This window comes from Coregonus lavaretus (assembly GCF_964263955.1).
Source record: "Coregonus lavaretus genome assembly, chromosome: 1".
Taxonomy (NCBI): Eukaryota; Metazoa; Chordata; class Actinopteri; order Salmoniformes; family Salmonidae; genus Coregonus; species Coregonus lavaretus.
The window spans coordinates 85,304,407-85,327,135 of record NC_139988.1 but is presented as its reverse complement, the minus strand read 5'-3'; the positions used below and the strand labels follow the sequence as shown (position 1 = coordinate 85,327,135).

General features: G+C 45.1%; 1 protein-coding gene across 5 annotated transcripts; it reads right to left on the bottom strand.

Moving 5' to 3' along the window:
* Window positions 1-2,679: 2,679 nt before the first annotated feature.
* LOC311137220 (F-box only protein 11-like) lies at window positions 2,680-21,669 on the bottom strand. 5 transcript variants are annotated; one of them, XM_084171589.1, is made up of 21 exons: window positions 21,336-21,669; window positions 19,735-19,892; window positions 19,213-19,294; window positions 18,948-19,092; window positions 18,598-18,727; window positions 16,099-16,182; window positions 13,384-13,516; window positions 13,179-13,285; window positions 12,990-13,101; window positions 12,669-12,775; window positions 11,150-11,287; window positions 10,815-11,032; window positions 10,471-10,651; window positions 10,261-10,383; window positions 10,011-10,096; window positions 9,572-9,903; window positions 9,353-9,460; window positions 8,849-8,929; window positions 8,348-8,456; window positions 4,697-4,795; window positions 2,680-4,256 (listed from the first exon to the last, which is right to left on the bottom strand). In XM_084171589.1, exons 1-21 carry the CDS (start codon window positions 21,421-21,423, stop codon window positions 4,127-4,129), a joined length of 2,751 nt encoding a protein of 916 aa, XP_084027715.1. In that variant the 5' UTR covers window positions 21,424-21,669; the 3' UTR covers window positions 2,680-4,126. The 5 variants fall into 5 exon arrangements, with proteins under 5 accessions (XP_084027715.1, XP_084027716.1, XP_084027719.1 ...); XM_084171590.1 differs by having other exon boundaries at window positions 19,735-19,889; XM_084171593.1 differs by lacking the exon at window positions 21,336-21,669 and adding an exon at window positions 20,989-21,058 and having other exon boundaries at window positions 19,735-19,889.
* Window positions 21,670-22,729: the final 1,060 nt, after the last annotated feature.

Below are 22,729 nucleotides of genomic sequence, written 5' to 3'. Positions count from 1 at the left end.
ACACACCACACCACACACACACAGGTCAGGGGTCAACATGCAGCTGGTCACGTTTGACTGTTGATCTTCTGAACCCCATGCATCACTAGACACATGTCCACACACGCACGCATGCACACACACACACACACAAACACACACATCATTATAATATACACACCAACACCAGAAAAGCCATGTTTCACTCTCATGGATAACATGTGACTAACATGTGATTAACATTTGTTTTGTAAGTCCAGAACTTCAAGCAGCTTAAAGCAGTTGGAAACACATTCCGAGTTGAGAGAGTGTGAAGTACCCACGCTGTCTCTATAACCCCAGCTGGCTGTAGTGCCTCAGATATCGCCATGGCAATCTGCTTGGTCAGATGCTCCTGGACTGGGGAGGGGAACAGGGCACATGCACAGAATGTTGGATATTTCTTACAGTAATGTTCCAAGGAAATATATGTATGTATATGTCCTTTGTACCATATGCACTATGTATGTGTATATATATTAGAGTATATGTGATATTTCATTATTTTTACAAATCTGTTAAAACATATATATTTTTTAAGTGTCATTATGGGGTATTGTGTGTAGATTGATGAGGGAAAAAACGATTTAATCAATTTTAGAATAAGGCTGTAACATAACAAAATGTGGAAAAAGTCAAGGGGTCTGAATACTTTCCGAATGCACTGTATATAGTTTGAAGAAGTTTGGAACCACCACCACTCTTCCTAGAGCTGGCTGCCCGGCCAAACTGAGCAATAGGGGGAGAAGGGCCTTGGTCAGCGAGAGAGAGAGAGAGAGAGATGTTGCAGCCAGCAGAGAGGGATGTGTTTCAAACACACAGAAGTATCTCATATTATCATCTATGTTGCCATGGCATTGATCACCCTGGCAACATTTCTCACCCATAAATAAATATGACACACAAACACCAAGTCGAACACAAAACATGTAGAGAACTTCACCAAAAATAATGGAGAACCGTGCAGATTTACCATGTTACATCTATCCCTGAGTTGCAGCATTAGGCTATGTCATCCAAACAAGCTCTCTCTCTCTCTCGCTCATCTGACCCAGTTTGAAGAGGTTCTATTTGGGGGGGCTGGCTCAGCAGAGGTTGTGGCCATACGGTTGGCTGTCGGTGCTGATGGATAGCGTGTGGTGGGCATGGGTTATGTGGATGTGTAAGTTCCCTGACGGAGAGATGTTCTGTAACCTGGAGGCTTTGCTTGTCCAGCTGGACCCTAAAAAATGTCTGTTACCACAGGGTGACAACACTGATAACATACGACAGGTAGGTTTGTGTGTCTGTGTAAGAGAGAGAGAGAGAGAGAATGTGTGTGTGTGAGCATGAGTGTGAGTGTCTGAGAGAGTGCGAGCGAAATGGAGTGAGTGAGTGAGAAAGGGAGTGAGTGCGAAAGCGACTGTGTGTATATATTGTGTGTGTGTGTGCTTATGTATAATCTGTGTGTGTGTGTAGGTGGTGCAGCGTGGTGGTGTATTGCTGTCAGACAGAAAGAGAACAGAGTTCAGTAGGAAAGACGTGACCCAGGACCTCAAACGACTGCTACGGACCAGGAAAGGCGAGGCCAATGCCTGCAGCGTTCTACCTTAACTAGACAAACAGGTAACACACACACACCAACGTATATTATGGTTGTTGTTACTGCTGAGGTAGGTGCCTCGTGCCTATCGGTCTGGGATGCAGCGTCTTGTTCAGCCAGAGTGCATTGCCATTAGTAGAGCTCTTTATATAACTGCACTACTCACAGATAATCTGACCATTGTTGTCTGTGTGTGTTCCAGGAAGCCATGTCGTGTCTGGCAGAAGCGGTTCGTTACTTGGAGATGCTGTCTGGCCAATCAAACCTCAGCTCCTTCAGCTTGACGACCCTTGACCTCAGCCAGTACATGAGGCAGGCTGCTGTACAGGCCCTTAACTTCTTCAAGGTTAGTGTGTGTGAGGCTGCACAACTTAGCCGTACAGCCCTCAACGGTGTCGGTATTGTTGACATAGTGAGTAAACATGGCAGTTCAGGGTAACGCCAAAGAGTGTGCCCTCTCTTCTGCTGCCACCTTCTGGCCTATACTGTTGTGTGTGTGTGTGTGTGTGTGTGTGTGTGTGTGTAGATTGGACCTGGTAGTGTGTCTAGAGAATGTAAAGTGAGGTCAGACAGACTCTTCAGGACGATCTGTTGCGGCAGTTCCCAGATCTCCACCGCTTGTCCAAGAAGTTTCACCGGTGCTCGGCAACACTGCAGGACTGTTACCGTGGTTACCAGGCCATGGGTCAGATCCCTGCCCTTCATAAACAATAAATCATTTTCACAAGAAGTTCAAGTTACAAATAACAATGTTGGTGTGATTGTTAATGCATGCATAATTCATGATCAGACCGGAGTGTGAGAACATTTTATAGATGAAGCCCCGGATTCGCCTGGCTGACGCGAGAGAGAGAGAGAGCTGTGACACACTGGTCTGGACAGTGTGGCACAAAACTTGACTGGAGCTTTGATTGTTTTTTTTACCAAACAAATTAAAATCCAAAGGTTGTATTGCAGGGGAGGCTGGTGGGAGGAGCTTTAGGAGGACAGGCTCATTGTAATGGGTAGAATGGAATTAAATCAGTCGTTAAATCAGACACACCGCTGAGCTAATAAAGTTGCATTTTCTTACAAATGACCAGTTTCTGTATTTTATTTTTATTAAACCCTTTTTGAATTCATACTAGCATCTACATAATGGTTGTATTAATACTTCACAATATATTAAGTCTAGGGTTGTGTTCCCCTGCTCAGACGTTACTGATGCATACCAGATCTTACGCCTGGGAAGGTATTTTACATATCAACTAACCACATTATAGCAATCTGGTTCCCGACGGCACAGTCGATGACATGGCACGCAACGTCTGAGCAGGGGAACGGGACCTTGATGTTATGGTACACATGCATACGATCCAGGCTGCATGAGGAGCCACAGTCACCAGAATACAAAGAGAGAAAAAGAGGGGGGAGAGCAGGTTAAGGAAGAGAGAGGGGGAAGTAGGTAGGGAGGAGGCAGAGAGAATATGGGGAAAGGGACTGCAGAACGACTCGTCTGTCCCAGTTTGAAAAAAGCCTGATGCCTCTTATCGGACCCTCTCCAGAAACACTGACTGCATATGAACACAACCTTACACATGCACCCACAAAACAGCCTTCCAAACACACACACAGATGCACGCACACACACACACATTTTCCACCGGTCCTAGATCTACTAGCCTGGAGAGGGTCTTTAGTGTTAAACGTGATTCTCTTTCACAGAAAGAACAGATCCACTGGGACATTAACAGCTACTGCAGCAAGCCTGGGGCCAACAACAAAAATTAATAATAACAATAATTATAATATATAATAAAAAGACATTCAAATACAGTAAGATTTTTTGCTTGTAAATACAAAACTACATGAGAAAGCATTAAAATAATATCTGTTGATCAGAATAACATATTATAAAAGCTGAGGTGCTCGATCAAAGTCCCCCTCTTCCGTTAGCAGTACATACGTATATATCAGCCATCCACTGCCTAGTAACAGATGCCGCTGAACAGGAAGTGTTTTCTCAGTGGGCGGGGCTAAATCTCCTCTCTTACTGTCTTGGGAAGAAGTCCGATTCCCAGGATTGTGGAGAGTCGCAGAGTTGAAGGGTCACGGGCAAAGGAAGTCTCAATGGCCACTCCGACATTATCAGAGTACCCACACCCTACCCTCTCCACACTCCCTCTCCATCCTCTACCTGGCCATTTGCTGTCCAGAGATGCAATGGTGAGAACCTCATATGGCCGTTCAGAACGAGTCAGTTTCTCATCACAGTAGACCAGGCTAATCCAGACCAGACCAGTCAAATTCAGACCAGCTCCATCGCTCCCTCTAGAAGAGACTCCCAAGTGCAGCACTGTCTCGGTCTCTCTCTGAATCTCAGGGTTCCTCTATGCCAGTCACTGCTGAGAACACCGTATTCAGTCTCTCTGGCTCCCTATGAGTGTGGTATGCTTTATGAATGTGTGTTATGTAGTGTATGCCTGTAGATTATAGGGTGTGTGTGTGTGTTTATGTAGTGTGTGTACATATAATGTGTGTGTGTGTTCAGTTGTGTTGCAGTGTGTTGGACTCTATGGGCGGGGCTGAGTCGTAAAGTGTGTCTGTGTCGTGTGTTGGCTCTCCAGCCAGAGTACAGGGGTTGGACAGAGTTCCCGCTCCACAGTCACAGAAAAACCTACACAGAGAGAGAGAGAGATGGTTAACACGGATTACAGGACAGGAGAGAGCGTGAGAGAAAGAAACGTCCAAAACATAATGAAAAAATATATAAGTGGTCATCCTGGTACTCTATAAAAGAATATTCTGGTCGAGAAATAGTGATGACACAGGCCTTCAATTATTTTGAAACAAACACCACAAAAGGGACCATCTAGTCCAGGCATGGGCAACTCCAGTCCTCCGGGGCCTGATTGGTGTCACACTTTTCCTCCAGCCCAGTAGCCAACACACCTGATTAAACTAATTGCATTCTAAACTGAAGACCATGGTTAGTTGATTATTGGAGTCAGGTGTGATAATAGGGGCTGGGGCAAAAGTGTGTCATCAATCAGGCCCCCGAGGACTGGAGTTGCCCATCCCTGATCTAGTCGGTCGGAAATGGTTGGTGCTACTCACCTATCATGCCGTATAAACTCCACGTCGTGTCCTTGGTGACACTTCTTGATGCAGTTCACACAGATGGCGTTCCGGTCTGTCGTATTGCAGGTGTGACACCTGGACACACATCAATCAATCAATCAATTTTATTTTATATAGCCCTTCTTACATCAGCTAATATCTCGAAGTGCTGTACAGAAACCCAGCCTAAAACCCCAAACAGCTAGTAATGCAGGTGTAGAAGCACGGTGGCTAGGAAAAACTCCCTAGAAAGGCGAAAACCTAGGAAGAAACCTAGAGAGGAACCAGGCTATGAGGGGTGGCCAGTCCTCTTCTGGCTGTGCCGGGTGGAGATTATAACAGAACCATGCCAAGATGTTCAAAAATGTTCATAAGTGACAAGCATGGTCAAATAATAATCAGGAATAAATCTCAGTTGGCTTTTCATAGCCGATCATTAAGAGTTTGAAAACAGCAGGTCTGGGACAGGTAGGGGTTCCATAACCGCAGGCAGAACAGTTTAAACTGGAATAGCAGCAAGGCCAGGCGGACTGGGGACAGCAAGGAGTCACCACGGCCGGTAGTCCCGACGTATGGTCCTAGGGCTCAGGTCTCTCAGTTGGCTTTTCATAGCCGATCATTAAGAGTTGAAAACAGCAGGTCTGGGACAGGTAGGGGTTTCGTAGCCGCAGGCAGAACAGTTGAAACTGGAATAGCAGCAAGGCCAGGCGGACTGGGGACAGCAAGGTGTCATCATGCCCGGTAGTCCTGACGTATGGTCCTAGGGCTCAGGTTCTCAGAGAGAAAGAGAGAACGAGAGAATTAGAGAGAGCATACTTAAATTCACACAGGACACTGGATAAGACAGGAGAAGTACTCCAGGTATAACCAACTAACCCCAGCCCCCCGACACATAAACTACTGCAGCATAAATACTGGAGGCTGAGACAGGAGCGGTCCGGAGACACTGTGGCCCCATCCGAAGAAACCCCCGGACAGGGCCAAACAGGAAGGATATAACCCCACCCACTCCGCCAAAGCACAGCCCCCGCACCACTAGAGGGATATCCCCAACCACCAACTTACAATCCTGAGACAAGGCCGAGTATAGCCCACAGAGGTCTCCACCACAGCACAAACCAAGGGGGGGGCGCCAACCCAGACAGGAAGATCACGTCAGTAACTCAACCCACTCAAGTGACGCACCCCTCCCAGGGACGGCATGAAAGAGCACCAGCAAGCCAGTGACTCAGCCCCTGCAACAGGGTTAGAGGCAGAGAACCCCAGTGGAGAGGGGAACCGGCCTGGCAGAGACAGCAAGGGCTGTTCGTTGCTCCAGCCTTTCCGTTCACCTTCACACTCCTGGGCCAGACTACACTCAATCATATGACCTACTGAAGAGATAAGTCTTCAGTAAAGACTTAAAGGTTGAGACTGAGTCTGCGTCTCTCACATGGGTAGGCAGACTGTTCCATAAAAATGGAGATCTATAGGAGAAAGCCCTGCCTCCCGCTGTTTGCTTAGAAATTCTAGGGACAATTAGGAGGCCTGCGTCTTGTGACCGTAGCGTACGTATTGGTATGTACGGCAGGACCAACTCGGAAAGATAGGTAGGAGCAAGCCCATGTAACGCTTTATAGGTTAACAGTAAAACCTTGAAATCAGCCCTTGCCTTAACAGGAAGCCAGTGTAGGGAAGCTAGCACTGGAGTAATATGATCAAATTTCTTGGTTCTAGTCAGGATTCTAGCAGCCGTATTTAGCACTAACTGAAGTTTATTTAGTGCTTTATCCGGGTAGCCGGAAAATAGAGCATTGCAGTAGTCTAACCTAGAAGTAACAAATGCATGGATTAATTTTTCTGCATCATTTTTGGACAGAACATTTCTGATTTTTGCAATGTTACGTAGATGGAAAAAAGCTGTCCTTGAAACAGTCTTGATATGTTCGTCAAAAGAGAGATCAGGGTCAAGAGTAACGCCTAGGTCCTTCACAGTTTTATTTGAGACGACTTTACAACCATCAAGATGAATTGTCAGATTTAACAGAAGATCTCTTTGTTTCTTGGGACCTAGAACAAGCATCTCTGTTTTGTCCGAGTTTAAAAGTAAAAAGTTTTCAGCCATCCACTTCCTTATGTCTGAAACACAGGCTTCTAGCGAGGGCAATTTTGGGGCTTCACCATGCTTCATTGAAATGTACAGCTGTGTGTCATCCGCATAGCAGTGAAAGTTAACATTATGTTTTCGAATAACATCCCCAAGAGGTAAAATATATAGTGAAAACAATAGTGGTCCTAAAACGGAACCTTGAGGAACACCGAAATGTACAGTTGATTTGTCGGAGGACAGACCATTCACAGAGACAAACTGATATCTTTCCGACAGGTAGGATCTAAACCAGGCCAGAACTTGTCCGTGTAGACCAATTTGGGTTTCCAGTCTCTCCAAAAGAATGTGGTGATCGATGGTGTCAAAGGCAGCACTAAGGTCTAGTAGCACGAGGACAGATGCAGAGCCTCGGTCTGACGCCATTAAAAGGTCATTTACCACCTCCTGTATATTATGAGTACAGCGACTGCAATTAGAAGACATCATGTTAATGTTACTACTTAGCTTCGGCTGTTGAAGATGTTGAAGATGTTGATGAACCACGTCCAGATAAAGCGTCCGGAGTGAAAAAGTTGAATAAGGGAAAAAAGTTGCGATGGAAAATAACGTAAAGTTGGCAGCTAAAACGCACAGGAAAATGACTCTTCTGTCTCGGGATAAACGTCCGGGGTGAAAAAGTTTAACGAAAAAAGATGAGTGAGGACAAAACTAAAAAGTTGGTAAATTTGTTGAACACAGAGATTGATTAAACGTTTATTAAAAGTAAAACGTGAATAGTTTGGCAGGTAGCCAAGTAGCAACAAACAGCACAGCAACACAGCAACAACAGCACGGGTCAAAGAAAACATCAGCACTAGAGTAACTGCTGTGTAACTGTCACTAAAAGTCGTGCATGGGCTTGTGTCTGTGTGTGTACCTGTAGAAGTCGTGCATGGGCTTGTGTCTGTGTGTGTACCTGTAGAAGTCGTGCATGGGGTTGTGTCTGTACCTGTAGAAGTCGTGCATGGGCTTGTGTCTGTGTGTGTACCTGTAGAAGTCGTGCATGGGCTTGTGTCTGTGTGTGTACCTGTAGAAGTTGTGCATGGGCTTGTGTCTGTGTGCACCTGTAGAAGTCGTGCATGGGGTTGTGTCTGTGTGCACCTGTAGAAGTCGTGCATGGGCTTGTGTCTGTTTGTGTACCTGTAGAAGTCGTGCATGGGCTTGTGTCTGTGTGTACCTGTAGAAGTCGTGCATGGGCTTGTGTCTGTGTGTACCTGTAGAAGTCGTGCATGGGCTTGTGTCTGTGTGTACCTGTAGAAGTCGTGCATGGGCTTGTGTCTGTGTGTACCTGTAGAAGTCGTGCATGGGGTTGTGTGTGTACCTGTAGAAGTCGTGCATGGGGTTGTGTGTCTGTGTGTGTACCTGTAGAAGTCGTGCATGGGCTTGTGTCTGTGTGTACCTGTAGAAGTCGTGCATGGAGTTGTGTGTGTGTACCTGTAGAAGTCGTGCATGGGGTTGTGTCTGTCTGTGTGTGTACCTGTAGAAGTCGTGCATGGGGTTGTGTCTGTCTGTGTGTGTACCTGTAGAAGTCGTGCATGGGGTAGGAGGTGTAGCTGGAGATCTTGTAGAGACACTGTCCTCTGCTCACAGCTTTCTCTATGGCATCCTGGTTATTCATTATCTTATTATCTGGAAGAGAGGCAGAACAGAGGATGAGAGCCTGTCCACTGGATAGACATTCCCAAAAGATCAAATATCCAGAGAAAGCAGTGACCAATAACCTATTTCTATACAGTCTAAGCCATCCATAGTCATTGCGCGTCTCACGGCAACTTAATTGGCGTCTCTGCAATAACCTGAATGAATGTGTTGTGCAAGTTATTTCCTAAGTCAGCTGAATGGGCTGCTTAATTAGTACATAGAACCATGGTTACGCCAGTAACCTTCGATATCCACTATTAGCGGCTGGGACAAACGGAGCAATAATATTCCTGCGAATTTGACTATAGCTTTTGAACAGTTGGAAGCTTTTAGCGAACATGACCCCATTCCTGAAAGCAAAGACTCTCAGGAACACATACGTGTCTTCTGTTTCCATCTACGACGCACACAAGCTGTGAAGGACTCGTTAGAACGTAGAGTGATGAATCTGCACAGAATGACTGGGGGAAATGAATTGATTAAAGCATATACTTCCTTCAGACTGAAATTTGACATTACCTCATTTAACAAATATCTTTGTGCTATAACTTTTGAGAGAATGGCAATAAGGCCAGATTCAAAAGACTCATCAAATAATTTAGTAACATTTGTTTCTGATAGCCCCAAGTGTCCTACAATGGAGAATGAAATAGCTTGTTGGTCCATGTTAATTAGTATCTTAAATATCATGTGTGAATCCATTTGATATCATGTACGAATTCATTTGAATTCGCGCCCCCCCCCCAACCCCCTTTCTCCGATGGGTAACATATGGCGGCTCGCCCAGTGTGGTTGTTTTACAAGTGGATCCCTCAGAAATATAGTGACTACCACTGGTCTGGACTGTTAGCGCTACCTTACCCTAGCCTGTTAGAACTAGCTACCTTTCATGGTGACGTTGACCCCAGAGGCGAGGAACAGGCCTCCAAAACGGTTGTTGAAGATCTGGTTTCCCTCCAGAGTCGCCGTGGCGTGGTTGGTTATCTCGATACCTGAGACAGGAAATGACATCATCAACACAGGTAGCGGATGAGGAGTAGGTTACAGTATTGACCAGTCAGTACGGTAAAGTTCATGGAAACGTGTACACATGGGCAGCTGACCTGCAGCGAAGCCGTCAAAGATCCGGTTCTTGCGGAGCACCGGGTGGCTGTTGGTGCTGATCAGAACTCCTGCCTGGGCGTTCCTGAAGATATCGTTCTCCTCCAGGAGACCTCTCCCTCCGTTGAAGATACAGATGCCGCCATCTCTCCCGTCGTGGATCTTGTTGCGTCGCAGCGTGGGGTTGCTGTCTGTCTTAATCCACACGCCCGCCATGGCGTTGTCAAATATCTCATTGTCCTCGATGAAACCCAGACCGGAGTTGTAGACCAGGATGCCTCCATTTTGTCCTCCCCAGATCTTGTTGCGTCTGATCTTGGGGTTGCTGCCCGTCCTATAGACAACCAAGTGTTCGTAAAACCTTGATCTAACGTTAGTCAAATGTTATCATAACCACTACGTGTCCTGCATTTGACTGGCGTGTGAGGAGGCAGGACTTACCGTATTTGAACGCCGGAGTACATGTGATTGTAGATGTCGTTGTCTTCCAACACCCCATGACCGTTGTCATAGAAATACACCCCCACCTGAGAGGGGGAGAAACGGGGTTAAATCGGACTTAAAGAACTTATTATCTATACACAATAATGAGACAGGCCTCCAATTCTCACAAATACATAAATCCCACTTTATTTCAAAAAATTTTTTTACAACAATAACGGTGAGAGAATGAGTGTGGACCGCGTGTTACCTGTTTGCCGCTGTGGATGCGGTTCCTGCGGAGGACAGGTGTGCTGCCGGTGGTCACCCAGACCCCAGCCAGCGTGTTGCTGTACACCTCATTCTCCTCTATCACACCCTGGCCTTTCTCATGCTACAAACACACACACACACGATTAGATATCCAAGCATCTTATATGACAAACAAAAAAAAAATGCGGATTTGTATGCGTGTGTTTACCACGTAGATGCCGCCGTGCTGTCCGTCGTGGATCTTGTTGTGGCGTACAATCGGGCAGCTGTTGGTTCGGATTTGGATTCCTGCCAGAGCGTTGCCATGGATATCGTTCCCCTCGATCAAGCCACGCCCATCGCCAAATATGTACACGCCCCCTTGGTTACCGTTAAAGATTGCATTGCCCCTAGAGACAGAAAGAACGTCAACAAACAGCCCATAATACTGAGAGGGATTAGTGTCTATCATTTCATAGAGTAGTTTTGTGTGCGTGTGTCTGTGCTGCATCGTAGGGTTACTATGCGTGTCTATGTGTAACAGTATTGTAGGGTGTGTGTGTGTGTGTGTACCGTATTGTAGGGTCGCTGTTGGAGGTGATCCAAACTCCAGCGAAGTTGTTGGCGTAGATCTTGTTTTCTATGAACTGTCCTCTTCCTTTCTCATGCACATAAATGCCCCCCGTCTGGCCATGGTGGATCTCACAGCGAACCACTGTGGGGTTAGCATACGCCTTCACCTCAAAGCCTGCTATACGATTCCTGTGGATGTTGCAACTCTCAAAATAACCCTGAGGGGGGAGAGAGAGAGATACTGTCATCATTGCCATGCATAGCACAACTGTAAAGATCTGGAAAATGGTGGGTGAGAGGTAAGAGGTTATAGGTTAAAGGTCAGAGTGAGTTACCATGCCGTGGTCGAAGGTGAAGACTCCTACATCTCGGCCGTGGTGGATGTGGTTTCGTCTGATGATGGGGTTGCCGTGGTTTTTTACCCAGATTCCCGCCAATGCATTATTACTGATCTCATTATCCTCATAGATACCCTGCAATACATTATCACATCATTATCCTCATAGATACCATGCAATTATCACAGTTATCCTAGTAGATACCCTGCAATACATTGTCACATCATTATACTACAGCATTGTTGAATACTTGTTTCTGATTGGCCAGAATGGCATTCTAGAATGGGCATCAAAACCAGAAAACCGGACAGTTGGAAAATATAGAACTGTAAAGAAACATATAGAACTGTAAAGAAACAAACTTTTCGCTACATCCGCAATAACATCTGCTAAACATGTGTATGTGACAAATAACATTTGATTTGATATATCGGGACACCTTGCAATCATGACACGATATGCGCCTACAGATGCAAACCGTACTTGCTACAAAGTTACAGAAAGCTAAACCAACAACCACACAAACCGGAATTAGACACATTGTAAATGCAGGTCCAACGATTAAAAACTTAGCTAACTAGCAATGTGTTTTTGCAAAGACATACTTTTTTTTTTGGAGCATCCGATGATCTAACGTGGTGCGTGATGAACATGAATTTCTCCGGCCCCTAATGTTGCAGTCATGATGCAAGTGGTGCTATGCTGTCAAATCCTCCTACATATTTCTAGTTTGACCAGCTGTTTTCAGCATCTGATACTTTTTTATTCAGTTGTCATATTGGCAGGTTTGCTAGCAACAAACTATTTAGCTAGCTTCTAGCGTAGTTTTTGATATGTGATCTCCTTGTAATGAACAGTGTCGATGAGTGTCCTGACGAGAAGGCACTATGCCAGGCAAAAACTGGCATCATCAGCTCATTGTTATGGATGTATCCAAATTAATGTCAATAGAAAACAGTTGAAACAAATGCAAATACTTTGCTGTTATTCTGGCTGCAGAGGCCATGACTGTGTTAGCCGTAGCTAGTTGGCTAGCTAGCAAGCAAGTGATAAGAACGTTGCCAGCGAGCATGGCAAAGGAACATAAAGAATGAACGACTGGGTAGCGTCCATAAATATCGAATGAAAGACTGGGTCGCAACGAAAAGATGAGAAAGTATGAATTCACTTATAATATCAACGAATATATTTCATTTCTACCGGTAAACGTGTGCTTTAATATTGTTTTCTTTGGCAACTGTGGTATATGCGGGATAAACGCCTCCGCTCCGCACATTACCTTGGAAAACTGAACTACGCAAACGGACTCGACTGCCTCGTCCCACTGCGTGGTCCATTATTTCCAAGGTAATGAACAGAACGTGGGCGTTTATCCCTTACTTATCCTCATAGATACCCTGCAATACATTATTACACCATTATCCTCATAGATACCATGCAGGAATACACAGTCAGAGAGGGTGTTTAAGAGTGGTTAGTGGTGTGTATATGGTTGGTGATGTAAGTGTGTGTTTACCTGTGCATGGTCGGTGATGTAAAGTCCAACATTCTCACAGTCGCTGATGTTGCAGTGTTTGATGGTAGGACACGCCCCCTGGCCGCTCACACACACAGCCGAGCCCACTGGAGTAGAGACAAACTACATGACCCAACATGCCCCACTGGAGACAAACTACATGACCCAACATGCCCCACTGGAGACAAACTACTTGACCCAACATGCCCCACCGGAAACAAACTACATTACCCAACATGCCCCACTGGAGACAAACTACATTATCTAACATGTTCCACAGGCGAAACAAACAAGCCCTACTGCGGACTGTGTGCACGTTACCTGTGCAGGTAGATCTGATGATACAGTGGTCTATGTTGGGAGAACAGTTGACAGTGATCTCCAGACAGTGGTGGGCGTTGTGGTGCTGAGCTGCCTTATCATCTGGGTTAAACTGAAGATGAAACAACAGGTTAGAGGGGAGATGTGGGGAGTGTGTGTGTGAGAATTGGATCTGTGTTATCAGTGTACCCTGATGGTCATGTATCCCACGTAGGCGTCCTCCGATCCCTCCATGAAGACAAACGTTGAGTCTCTGGTGTTCTCAATCACCACCTTATCAGACACCTTACCAGGAGCTACATACACAAATAAAGTCAGGTTCTACCATTAGATAATACAGACAGAGGTAGAAAGAGCAAGACCGACAGATAGACAGGCAGACCACACACAGTACCTGCTCCAATCATGGTGATGGGGGACTCTATGTAGATCCACTCGTCAGTGTAAATCCCAGAATGGACGAAGATCAGCCCGTCAAAATGAGCCTCTTGCACCCCTCCTAATGCATCTTCTATGGTGTCATAGTACTGGAGACACAGAAACACGTTTATGTCAAATCAAGCTAAAACGGAGCTGGTTCGCAGCCGTATTGAAAATGTGTTTTCAATGGACCATGAGTATAAGTACACTACCGTTCAAAAGTTTGGGGTCACTTAGAAATGTCCTTGTTTTAGAAAGAAAAGCAAATTTTTTGTCCATTAAAATAACATCAAATTGGTTGATCCTACCAGGTGGCGTGGCGAGAATCTGTCTCCGCACCACGTGCTCTCACTACTGGTGTCCCCCAGGGCTCAGTTCTAGGCCCTCTCCTATTCTCTCAATACACCAAGTCACTTGGCTCTGTCATATCCTCACATGGTCTCTCCTATCATTGCTATGCAGACGACACACAATTCATCTTCTCCTTTCCCCCTTCTGATAACCAGGTGGCGAATCGCATCTCTGGCAGACATATCAGTGGGATGTCGGATCACCACCTCAAGCTGAACCTCGGCAAGACGGAGCTGCTCTTCCTCCCGGGGAAGGACTGCCCGCTCCATGATCTCGCCATCACGGTTGACAACTCTGTTGTGTCCTCCTCCCAGAGTGCAAAGAACCTTGGCGTGACCCTGGACAACACCCTGTCGTTCTCCGCTAACATCAAAGCGGTGACCCGATCCTGTAGGTTCATGCTCTACAACATTCGCAGAGTACGACCCTATCTTACACAAGAAGCGGCACAGGTCCTAATCCAGGCACTTGTCATCTCCCGTCTGGATTACTGCAACTCGCTGTTGGCTGGGCTCCCTGCCTGTGCCATTAAACCCCTACAACTCATTCAGCCTTCCCAAGTTCTCTCACGTCACCCCACTCCTCTGCACACTCCACTGGCTTCCAGTTGAAGCTCGCACCTGCTACAAGACCATGGTGCTTGCCTACGGAGCTGTGAGGGGAACGGCACCTCCTTACCTTCAGGCTCTGATCAGTCCCTACACCCAAACGAGGGTATTGCGTTCTTCCACCTCTGGCCTGCTGGTCCCCCTACCTCTGCGGAAGCACAGTTCCCGCTCAGCCCAGTCAAAACTGTTGCCAGGACAGCGGAGTCACCTTCCGGAGACACTTGAAACCCTACCTCTTTAAGGAATACCTGGGATAGTATAAAATTAATCCTTCTACCCCCCCCCCCCTACAAAAAAATAACTATATATATATATAAAACAAATGAAAATTTAAAAAAACACTCTACAAATTTTAAATTAGAAAGATATTTAAAAAAAATCATTGTAAAGTGGTTGTCCCACTGGCTATCATAAGGTGAATGCACCAATTTGTAAGTCGCTCTGGATAAGAGTGTCTGCTAATTGACGTAAATGTAAATCAGAAATACAGCGTAGACATTGTTAATGTTGTAAATGGCTATTGTAGCAGGAAACTACATATTTTTAATGGAATATCTACATAGGCATACAGAGGCCCATTATCAGCAACCATCAGTCCTGTGTTCCAATGGCACGTTGTGTTTGCTAATCCAAGTTTATCATTTTAAAAAGGCAAATTGATCTTTAGAAAACCCTTTTGCAATTATGTTAAAGCCATATCTCAGACTGCCCATCTTAATCTTTTATTTTTATTGGACAGTCTGAGATATGTCTTTTTCTTTGCAACTCTGCCTAGAAGGTCAGCATCTCGGAGTCGCCTCTTCACTGTTGACGTTGAGACCGGTGTTATGCGGGTACTATTTAATGAAGCTGCCAGTTGAGGACCTGTGAGGCGCCTGTTTCTCAAACTAAAAATAAAATAATAATAATATGCCATTTAGCAGACGCTTTTATCCAAAGCGACTTACAGTCATGCGTGCATACATTTTTGTGTATGGGTGGTCCCGGGGATCGAACCCACTACCTTGGCGTTACAAGCGCCGTGCTCTACCAGCTGAGCTACAGAGGACCACAAACTAGACACTAATGTATTTGTCCTTGCTCAGTTGTGCACCGGGGCCTCCCACTCCTCTTTCTATTCTGGTTAGAGACAGTTTGCACTGTTCTGTGAAGGGAGTAGTACACAGTGTTGTATAAGATCTTCAGTTTCTTGGCAATTTCTCCATTGAATAGCCTTCATTTCTCAGAACAAGAATAGACTGACGAGTTTCAGAAGTAAGTTATTTGTTTCTGGCCATTTTGATCCTGTAATCGAACCCCACAATTGCTGATGCTCCAGATACTCAACTAGTCTAAGAAGGCCCGTTTTATTGCTTTTTAAATCAGCACAACAGTTTTTAGCTGTGCTAACATAATTGCAAAAGGGTTTTCTAATGATCAATTAGCCTTTTAAAAGGATAAACTTGGATTAGCAAACACAATGTGCCATTGGAACACAGGACTGATGGCTGCTGATAATGGGCCTCTGTACACCTATGTAGAAACTCCATTAAAAATCAGCCGTTTCCAGCTTCAATAGCCATTTACAACATTAACGATGTCTACACTGTATTTCTGATCAATTTGATGTTATTTTAAATGGACAAAAAAATTGCTTTTCTTTTGAAAACAAGGACATTTCTAAGTGACCCCAAACTTTTGAACGGTAGTGTATGTGTGTGTGTGTCAGTGTATGTGTGTGTGTGTCTTACCAGCATATTCTCCCTGCCTTTGAACCTCCCAGGGTTGCTGTAGAAATGTTCAGCAAAGCCTGGCTTCACATGGGCTCCTTTATACTGCAAGACAATTTTACAACAAATGTTAAAATAACATTAACACAATGTTTGTCTAACCACACACACCAGTGTAGTACATAGAGTAGCCAGCCAAACAGAACAAGTTGCCAGCCAGGTGCCTCCAGGCCATTGAGATTTGTTTTGGCAGAAGCAGCTCTATTTTGGTGCCCTCGGGTAAAATCTAATGCCTAGATTCCATCTAAAATATAGCGAAATTGTGAATACTTTACCGAATTTACCTCCCAGATTGGAAAAATGTATTGTGGTATTGTGTAGAAAGACATGACTTTACAATTGAAATTACTTAAAAAGTATGAATTCAGTGTATTTTTAGTTGTTTTGGATATCGTCTAGGTCTAGGCCTATATGAGCAGGACTATTTTCTAAGAAAGAGAACATTCAACCTTTTTTAAATGTTAACATTTAACCTGTCTTCTCTTGAGATTAGTCATATTTACAGTTTGACGGCAAGATATGAAATGCCACAATGTTTGTTCTTCAAATTATGTATTTTATTCAACAAAAAAAAAATGAAGTACAGTATACAGCCCACATTATTTTGAAAAATGAATTAAAGGTTTTGTTTTTCCATTTTCCCCCATTTCTTTCAGGTTTCCGCATTCAAAAATCACATTTTTAATAATTTATAGAAAAACAACAAAATTGGATGTTCTAAGTCCACAACAATGCTTAAACCACATCAGGGGACCACTTTTGAGGACTGAGAAAAGTCTAAGATATTTTAATTTTGGGGTGTAGTCACCCTTTAATTCAAGTGAGTGCCTAGCGATAGGCTGTTAGCCGTGTTTTTGTACCGCACATATGATGGTAGAGTTTGCAAAACAAATACCCAATGGATTGATATCATTCTGCCAGGTAAACATAGGCTACATGTAGTTAACATTTAATTGAGAAGCAGGGCTTGACATTAACTTTTTTAGCCACTCCGTTAGATTCATTCATTGTTTGTTCATGAAATAGCACAGCAGGAGAAATCTAGCACGCATTAAACTGAAAGAGTGGCTTAATAGGCCAAGTCACAATCATATCAAATGGAGAGAAAATAGAACATTTGGGCTTCTATAACAATAAGACACCGGCCCAGATCATCCTACATTCGGTAATTGTTTGATAGTGATTTGTGTAAGTTTTTTTTTTTACTTGAATGAACAACTTAAATCTATATTCTGGTTGTCCGACATTTTTTTTTTTTTTACTTGCCTCAGACAAGCCTTAATATCAAGCCATGAGAAGGTTTTTAGGAAAGCCTTTCCATCTACTAGAAGACTGTTTTCATTAGCATCATCGTTAACAGCTACACACACAGGAGCATTCTCGTTGCCCATTCAGAAAGCTGCAGGAAATACGAATAACTGATGCATTCTGTTCATGTCTTATGATAAACTTGGGCAAATTAATTCATTTTGTTGATTCCCTCCTAAGGTCAACACATTTTTTAAATATTGTTGAAATCCGTTTTAATGCCTGGATTCCGTGAGGACCCTAATGATCATATTTGGACCAGAATGAGGATGTTCATGCAGTGATGATTTACCATCTTCCTCTGTTTTCATAATTTATCTCCAGATAATCGCCAAAAAGCCCAGGCCTACCAGTAATCTATGCAAATTAGGGAGACAAATGAACGTCTCTCTCACCGATTGCGATTCAGTAGGTTACACGGACTGACAAGAGTCACTCACTTTAGCATCACTGTCTGACAAGCCCCGTCATCACAGGAAAGTAAACCTAGGAAATCCTTTGGTTTACTTGTCCCGATGCGATACCATGGACCTATAACCACGTTGCATGATTTATGAATGGCAAAGGGATATAGGAGATTTCCTTTATTCAGTCAGTTCTACACCTTTTATAAACTAGTCAAAACTTGCTGTTCAATTGTCAATCAAAGCACAGTAAATAGCTCACTATCCGACCACGACTGCGTGTGGCTGGCTATATGAAACATACAAAAGAAAATAAATGAATGTGCCAGAAAACAATAATTAGACTAAGTCGTGGATTTCGATTCATCGTTACCACTTACATTACATGACACGAGCAAATTCTCTCCCTCCTCCGTGTATAGAAATTCGACTGCAACCAAACACAGCACACACAAATTGTACCGGGAGGTGGGACAGACAGCAGACTGCGTGTCCCTGTCATCGCCACTGAGGTATGGGTCATCGCTCACTTTGTGACTGACAAGTGCCTATCCTAGATCGCTAGAAGATGCATATTGTTCATTCTAGCGGACGAGTGCTTGACGGACTAGCAAATCGAAACTTTAAATGAAAAGTAACCTAGTTAATATGAAGTGGAAAAAGTAGCAGGCTGAAAATGATTCTGTAACCAGCTAATTAGCCGACTTCTGGCGCTAATGGAAAACACTGATACACACTGCCTACCCACCAGTTGTTGGAAGCTGTCCTTCCAGGGGTTGGGGTGGTCGTGTTCCTCGGGGCTGACCTGGTAGAACTTGCCTGGCTCAGGGTGCATCATGGGACGTGTGTACTCAAACACCTCCATGTACAGACGCTTCCTGGACACACACAGAAAAGGCAAAGGTCAACGCCAGGCATAGAGGGATGCAGAAAGTAACAGCCTTCATATCAGTATGGACCAATAATGGTCGATAGTGACTGATTTTATGGGTGACATATCAGTTAACTATTACGCTAACTATAAGGGGCAAGAAAATATAGGTTATGTGTGTTTGTTTTCCTTCAGTATAGGGCCACAGTCCACTGAAGATTGTGTACCAGAGTATAGGGTCGTTGGCTAGCTCGCTGAAGCGTTTGCAGACGCAGGCAGTCTGACAGAGGTCTTGCTCCAGGAGATATGAGAAAATCTTCAGAACCACCTCATCTGGAAGCTTCTGCTGCAGGTACTGCTCTGCTGGGGCCGCTGCATGCACACACACAGGCAGAGTTTCCATTAGTATTAATAGATAATACATACAAATGTAGAAAAAGCCATACAGGCACATCACATCATTGACTTGTACACCTAGACACACATTCTTACCTGGCAGGTCGTGGCTCTTGCCAGAGACCCTGGCTCGTTTGGCTCGATGACCGAAGGGTTCTGTTGTCGAGGTGGATGCTCCCTGTGTCAGAACAACACACATCAGCAACACACATCAGCAACACACACACACACACACAGCTACCTCCCCCAATGACTGAGACACTAACGTACACACACATTCTGTCTCTCTCACACTCACTTTCTTACACCTACACTGTCCTCTACCTTTCTCCCTAAATGTACACTGGTGCTAGTGGGAGTTTACACTATGTTCCATAAATAATATATCAGAATAAAATAATATATGCCATTTAGCAGACACTTTTATCCAAAGCGACTTACAGTAATGCTTGTATACATTTTACGTATGGGTGGCCCCGGGAATTAAACCCACAACACTGATGGTGCAAGCACCATGCTCTACCAACTGAGCCATGCAGGACCACAAACCAGTCCTTTCCTTTTAAACCAATTAAGGGAAGTGAACAAGCACAGAATGGTGCTCTCTCTCTGTCTGACCTCCATAGCGGTCTTGCTGGGGCAGGAGGCTGCCGTACTGGAGGCTGTTCTCTTGGGCATTAGAGACTTGCGTCGGAGCTGGTAGGGGTTGTTCCCAGCTGCAGGCCCGGACTCCTCCACAGCCACCTCCGCTGCTGCAGCTGGAGCCTCCTCATCTGCTGGACACACAGAGGACACAGTCTGACACATATAGGCTGCGTTTACACAGGCAGCCTAATGCTGATATTTTTTCCCACTAATTGGTCTTTTGACCAATCATGTCAGATCTTTTCCATAGCTGATCTGATTGGTCGAAACACCAATTAGTTTAAAAAGATCAGAATTGTGCTGCCTGTGTAAACAACACAAAGACACACACATCTTCTCCATCAGCACAGTTCAACAGACAAACACACCAGTAGTCAGATGCCATTTAAACCACACCATCCACCCACACAGTCTAATCTCTACTGTACTGCAGTTGGCAAGGGAGTACAGGGCTGATTAAAAAACGAAGGTATTAGTAATGACAGCTGATCAGTGTCATTCTATTCGGCCTTTTTTAAAAACGCTTTTAGGCCATTCACAGACTGGGTGGTGTCATGTATGTGTTTGATTGACTGTGTATAATATTTGACAGGGGCAGGCTATTGTATTACAGGGCTGTGTGGGTGACAGATTATGGTTGGTGATTGATAACTGCAGATGGGTCCCTGCGGTTTGACTACCAGAATAGGGCCCGACGGAGCCCCATAATGGCCTTCCCTAGCTGGCCACCGGCCTCTGTCCGGTCACACTGCGATAACAAAGCCACAGCCCGAATAAGCCCTGAACAGTTGACCTGCAGGTAACCGGGCCGCAGGCTGGCCGGGGCGACCAGAGCTGCACCTTTGAGTCAAAACTCAACTACGTAGGTAGCTAGTAAATCCGCCATGTAAACAAACACACAGCTAACGTTAGCTAGCCAACGTTAGCGCTCAGTCAGACATAACAGGTTAGCTTAACTAGTTAAATAGCTAGGTAGCTATCTTGCTAAATGAAATGGCTCATGAGTGTGAGCCATGCAGTTAACTAGCTGGTTGACTGCTTAACAAGAAAATGTACTTGTCTAAATTGCGGCTGATGGTTCATCGCTAACGTAGACATTCATAGCTAGTCGTTAGCGAGCTAAAGTAGTTACCTAGTTACTGGAGTATGGGTAGCACACCCCAAAAATGTAAGTCCAAAATGTAACGCAGATTAATTTAGTCAGAAACGGCTGATAGGTTACGTTACCTAGCTAGCAACGTTACTGCCATGCCCATGAACATTCACGATCTGGCAAAGTCAGTGGGTTCACCATGGTCCACGTCATGGATGGCTGCATAGTTATATGGGCTAGTTAGCTAGTCAACGTTAGCTAACTACGCAGCAGGCAAAACATTCACGCTACCCCCCCAGTCCCACTGGTAGCCACAGTCACTCTAGCCAAACAAAGCGCGGCCTGTGCCACTGAGCTAAAAGCCTCGGCTTTGCCTAAATAACACCCTCGCGCCAGGCAGCTGAGGCTCGGGTCACAGTGGAACCTGGCCCCTCTGACACGACTACAGCCCTACAGTGCTCTGGCTGGTGGCCCCTCTCACCTCCGTCCCCCTCGTTCCGGTCGGGCTGCACCGGGCGCGGCCTTGAGACTCGCCTGGGTCTCCGGTTGGTGGCTCTGACGGAGTTCATTTTTTGGAGAGTCTGTTGTTAAAATACAGAACGTTCCTCGACCGTCCGCTTCACGCTTTAACACCAGGCCTCGACTACAACCCGGTGAGCCTCTCTCGCTCTCAAACCACCCAGCGCGCTAACTACCTACCCGGGGTGTAGTTACTGTTTTTCGGACTGCTCGCCCCTGTACAGCTCGCTACCAGCTCCGTATCTAGCAGGAGGAGCCATTAACTCACACAGGGACAGTCGGAAAACACTGGAGGATGTCTGCCACCAATCACACCCTGGACTCACAGCGACCTCCTGTGGCCAAGGATACACAGGTCCTCTTGAGAACACTGTCCTCGTGTAGTTGGGAGTGCAGGCTTTTGCTCCAACCCTACACAACATACCTGAATAGGTCAAGGTCCTCGGAAGCATTTGCTCAGCTGAATCAAGTGTGATAAAGCAGGGCAGGATCAAATCCTGCGGGAGGGGAGGGGAGTCCCCCACGACTAGGGTTGGGGATCTCTGCTTTGCATAGCCACAGGGCGTTTTTGGTTAGGATAACCTCACAACAAAGGCAGTGGGCCAGAACCAACCTTATGGATATAACCCAGGATAGGCTACAGGATAGTAGAGTAGGCACACTGGTCAGTCAAAGCAATGGTCAGGACCATATTATTGATATAATTGAGGACAAAACCAGCGACCTCTAGTCTGGTAATGTAGCACTGTGTGTGTACTACTTCCAAGCTCAAGGTCCTGTTTTTATGGCATTCACTTGCACAGATGTAGCGTGATAATGGATAAGCGGCTAATGTACTGCATACTAAAACTAGTCGCCTGGTTGTGAATCTGATCACTAGGGGACGGTCTAGAAATACAGTGGCTTGCGAAAGTATTCACCCCCCTTGGCATTTTTCCTATTTTGTTACCTTACAACCTGGAATTAAAATTGATTTTTGGGGGGTTTGTATCATTTGATTTACACAACATGCCTACCACTTTGAAGATGCAAAATATATTTTTTTGTGAAACAAACAAGAAATAAGATTAAAAAAAACAGAAAACTTGAGTGTGCATAACTATTCACCCCCCCAAAGTCAATACTTTGTAGAGCCACCTTTTGCAGCAATTACAGCTGCAAGTCTCTTGGAGTATGTCTCTATAAGCTTGGCACATGTAGCCACTGGGATTTCTGCCCATTCTTCAAGGCAAAACTGCTCCAGCTCCTTCAAGTTGGATGGGTTCGGCTGGTGTACAGCAATCTTTAAGTAATACCACAGATTCTCAATTGGATTGAGGTCTGAGCTTTGACTAGGACATTTAAATGTTTCCCCTT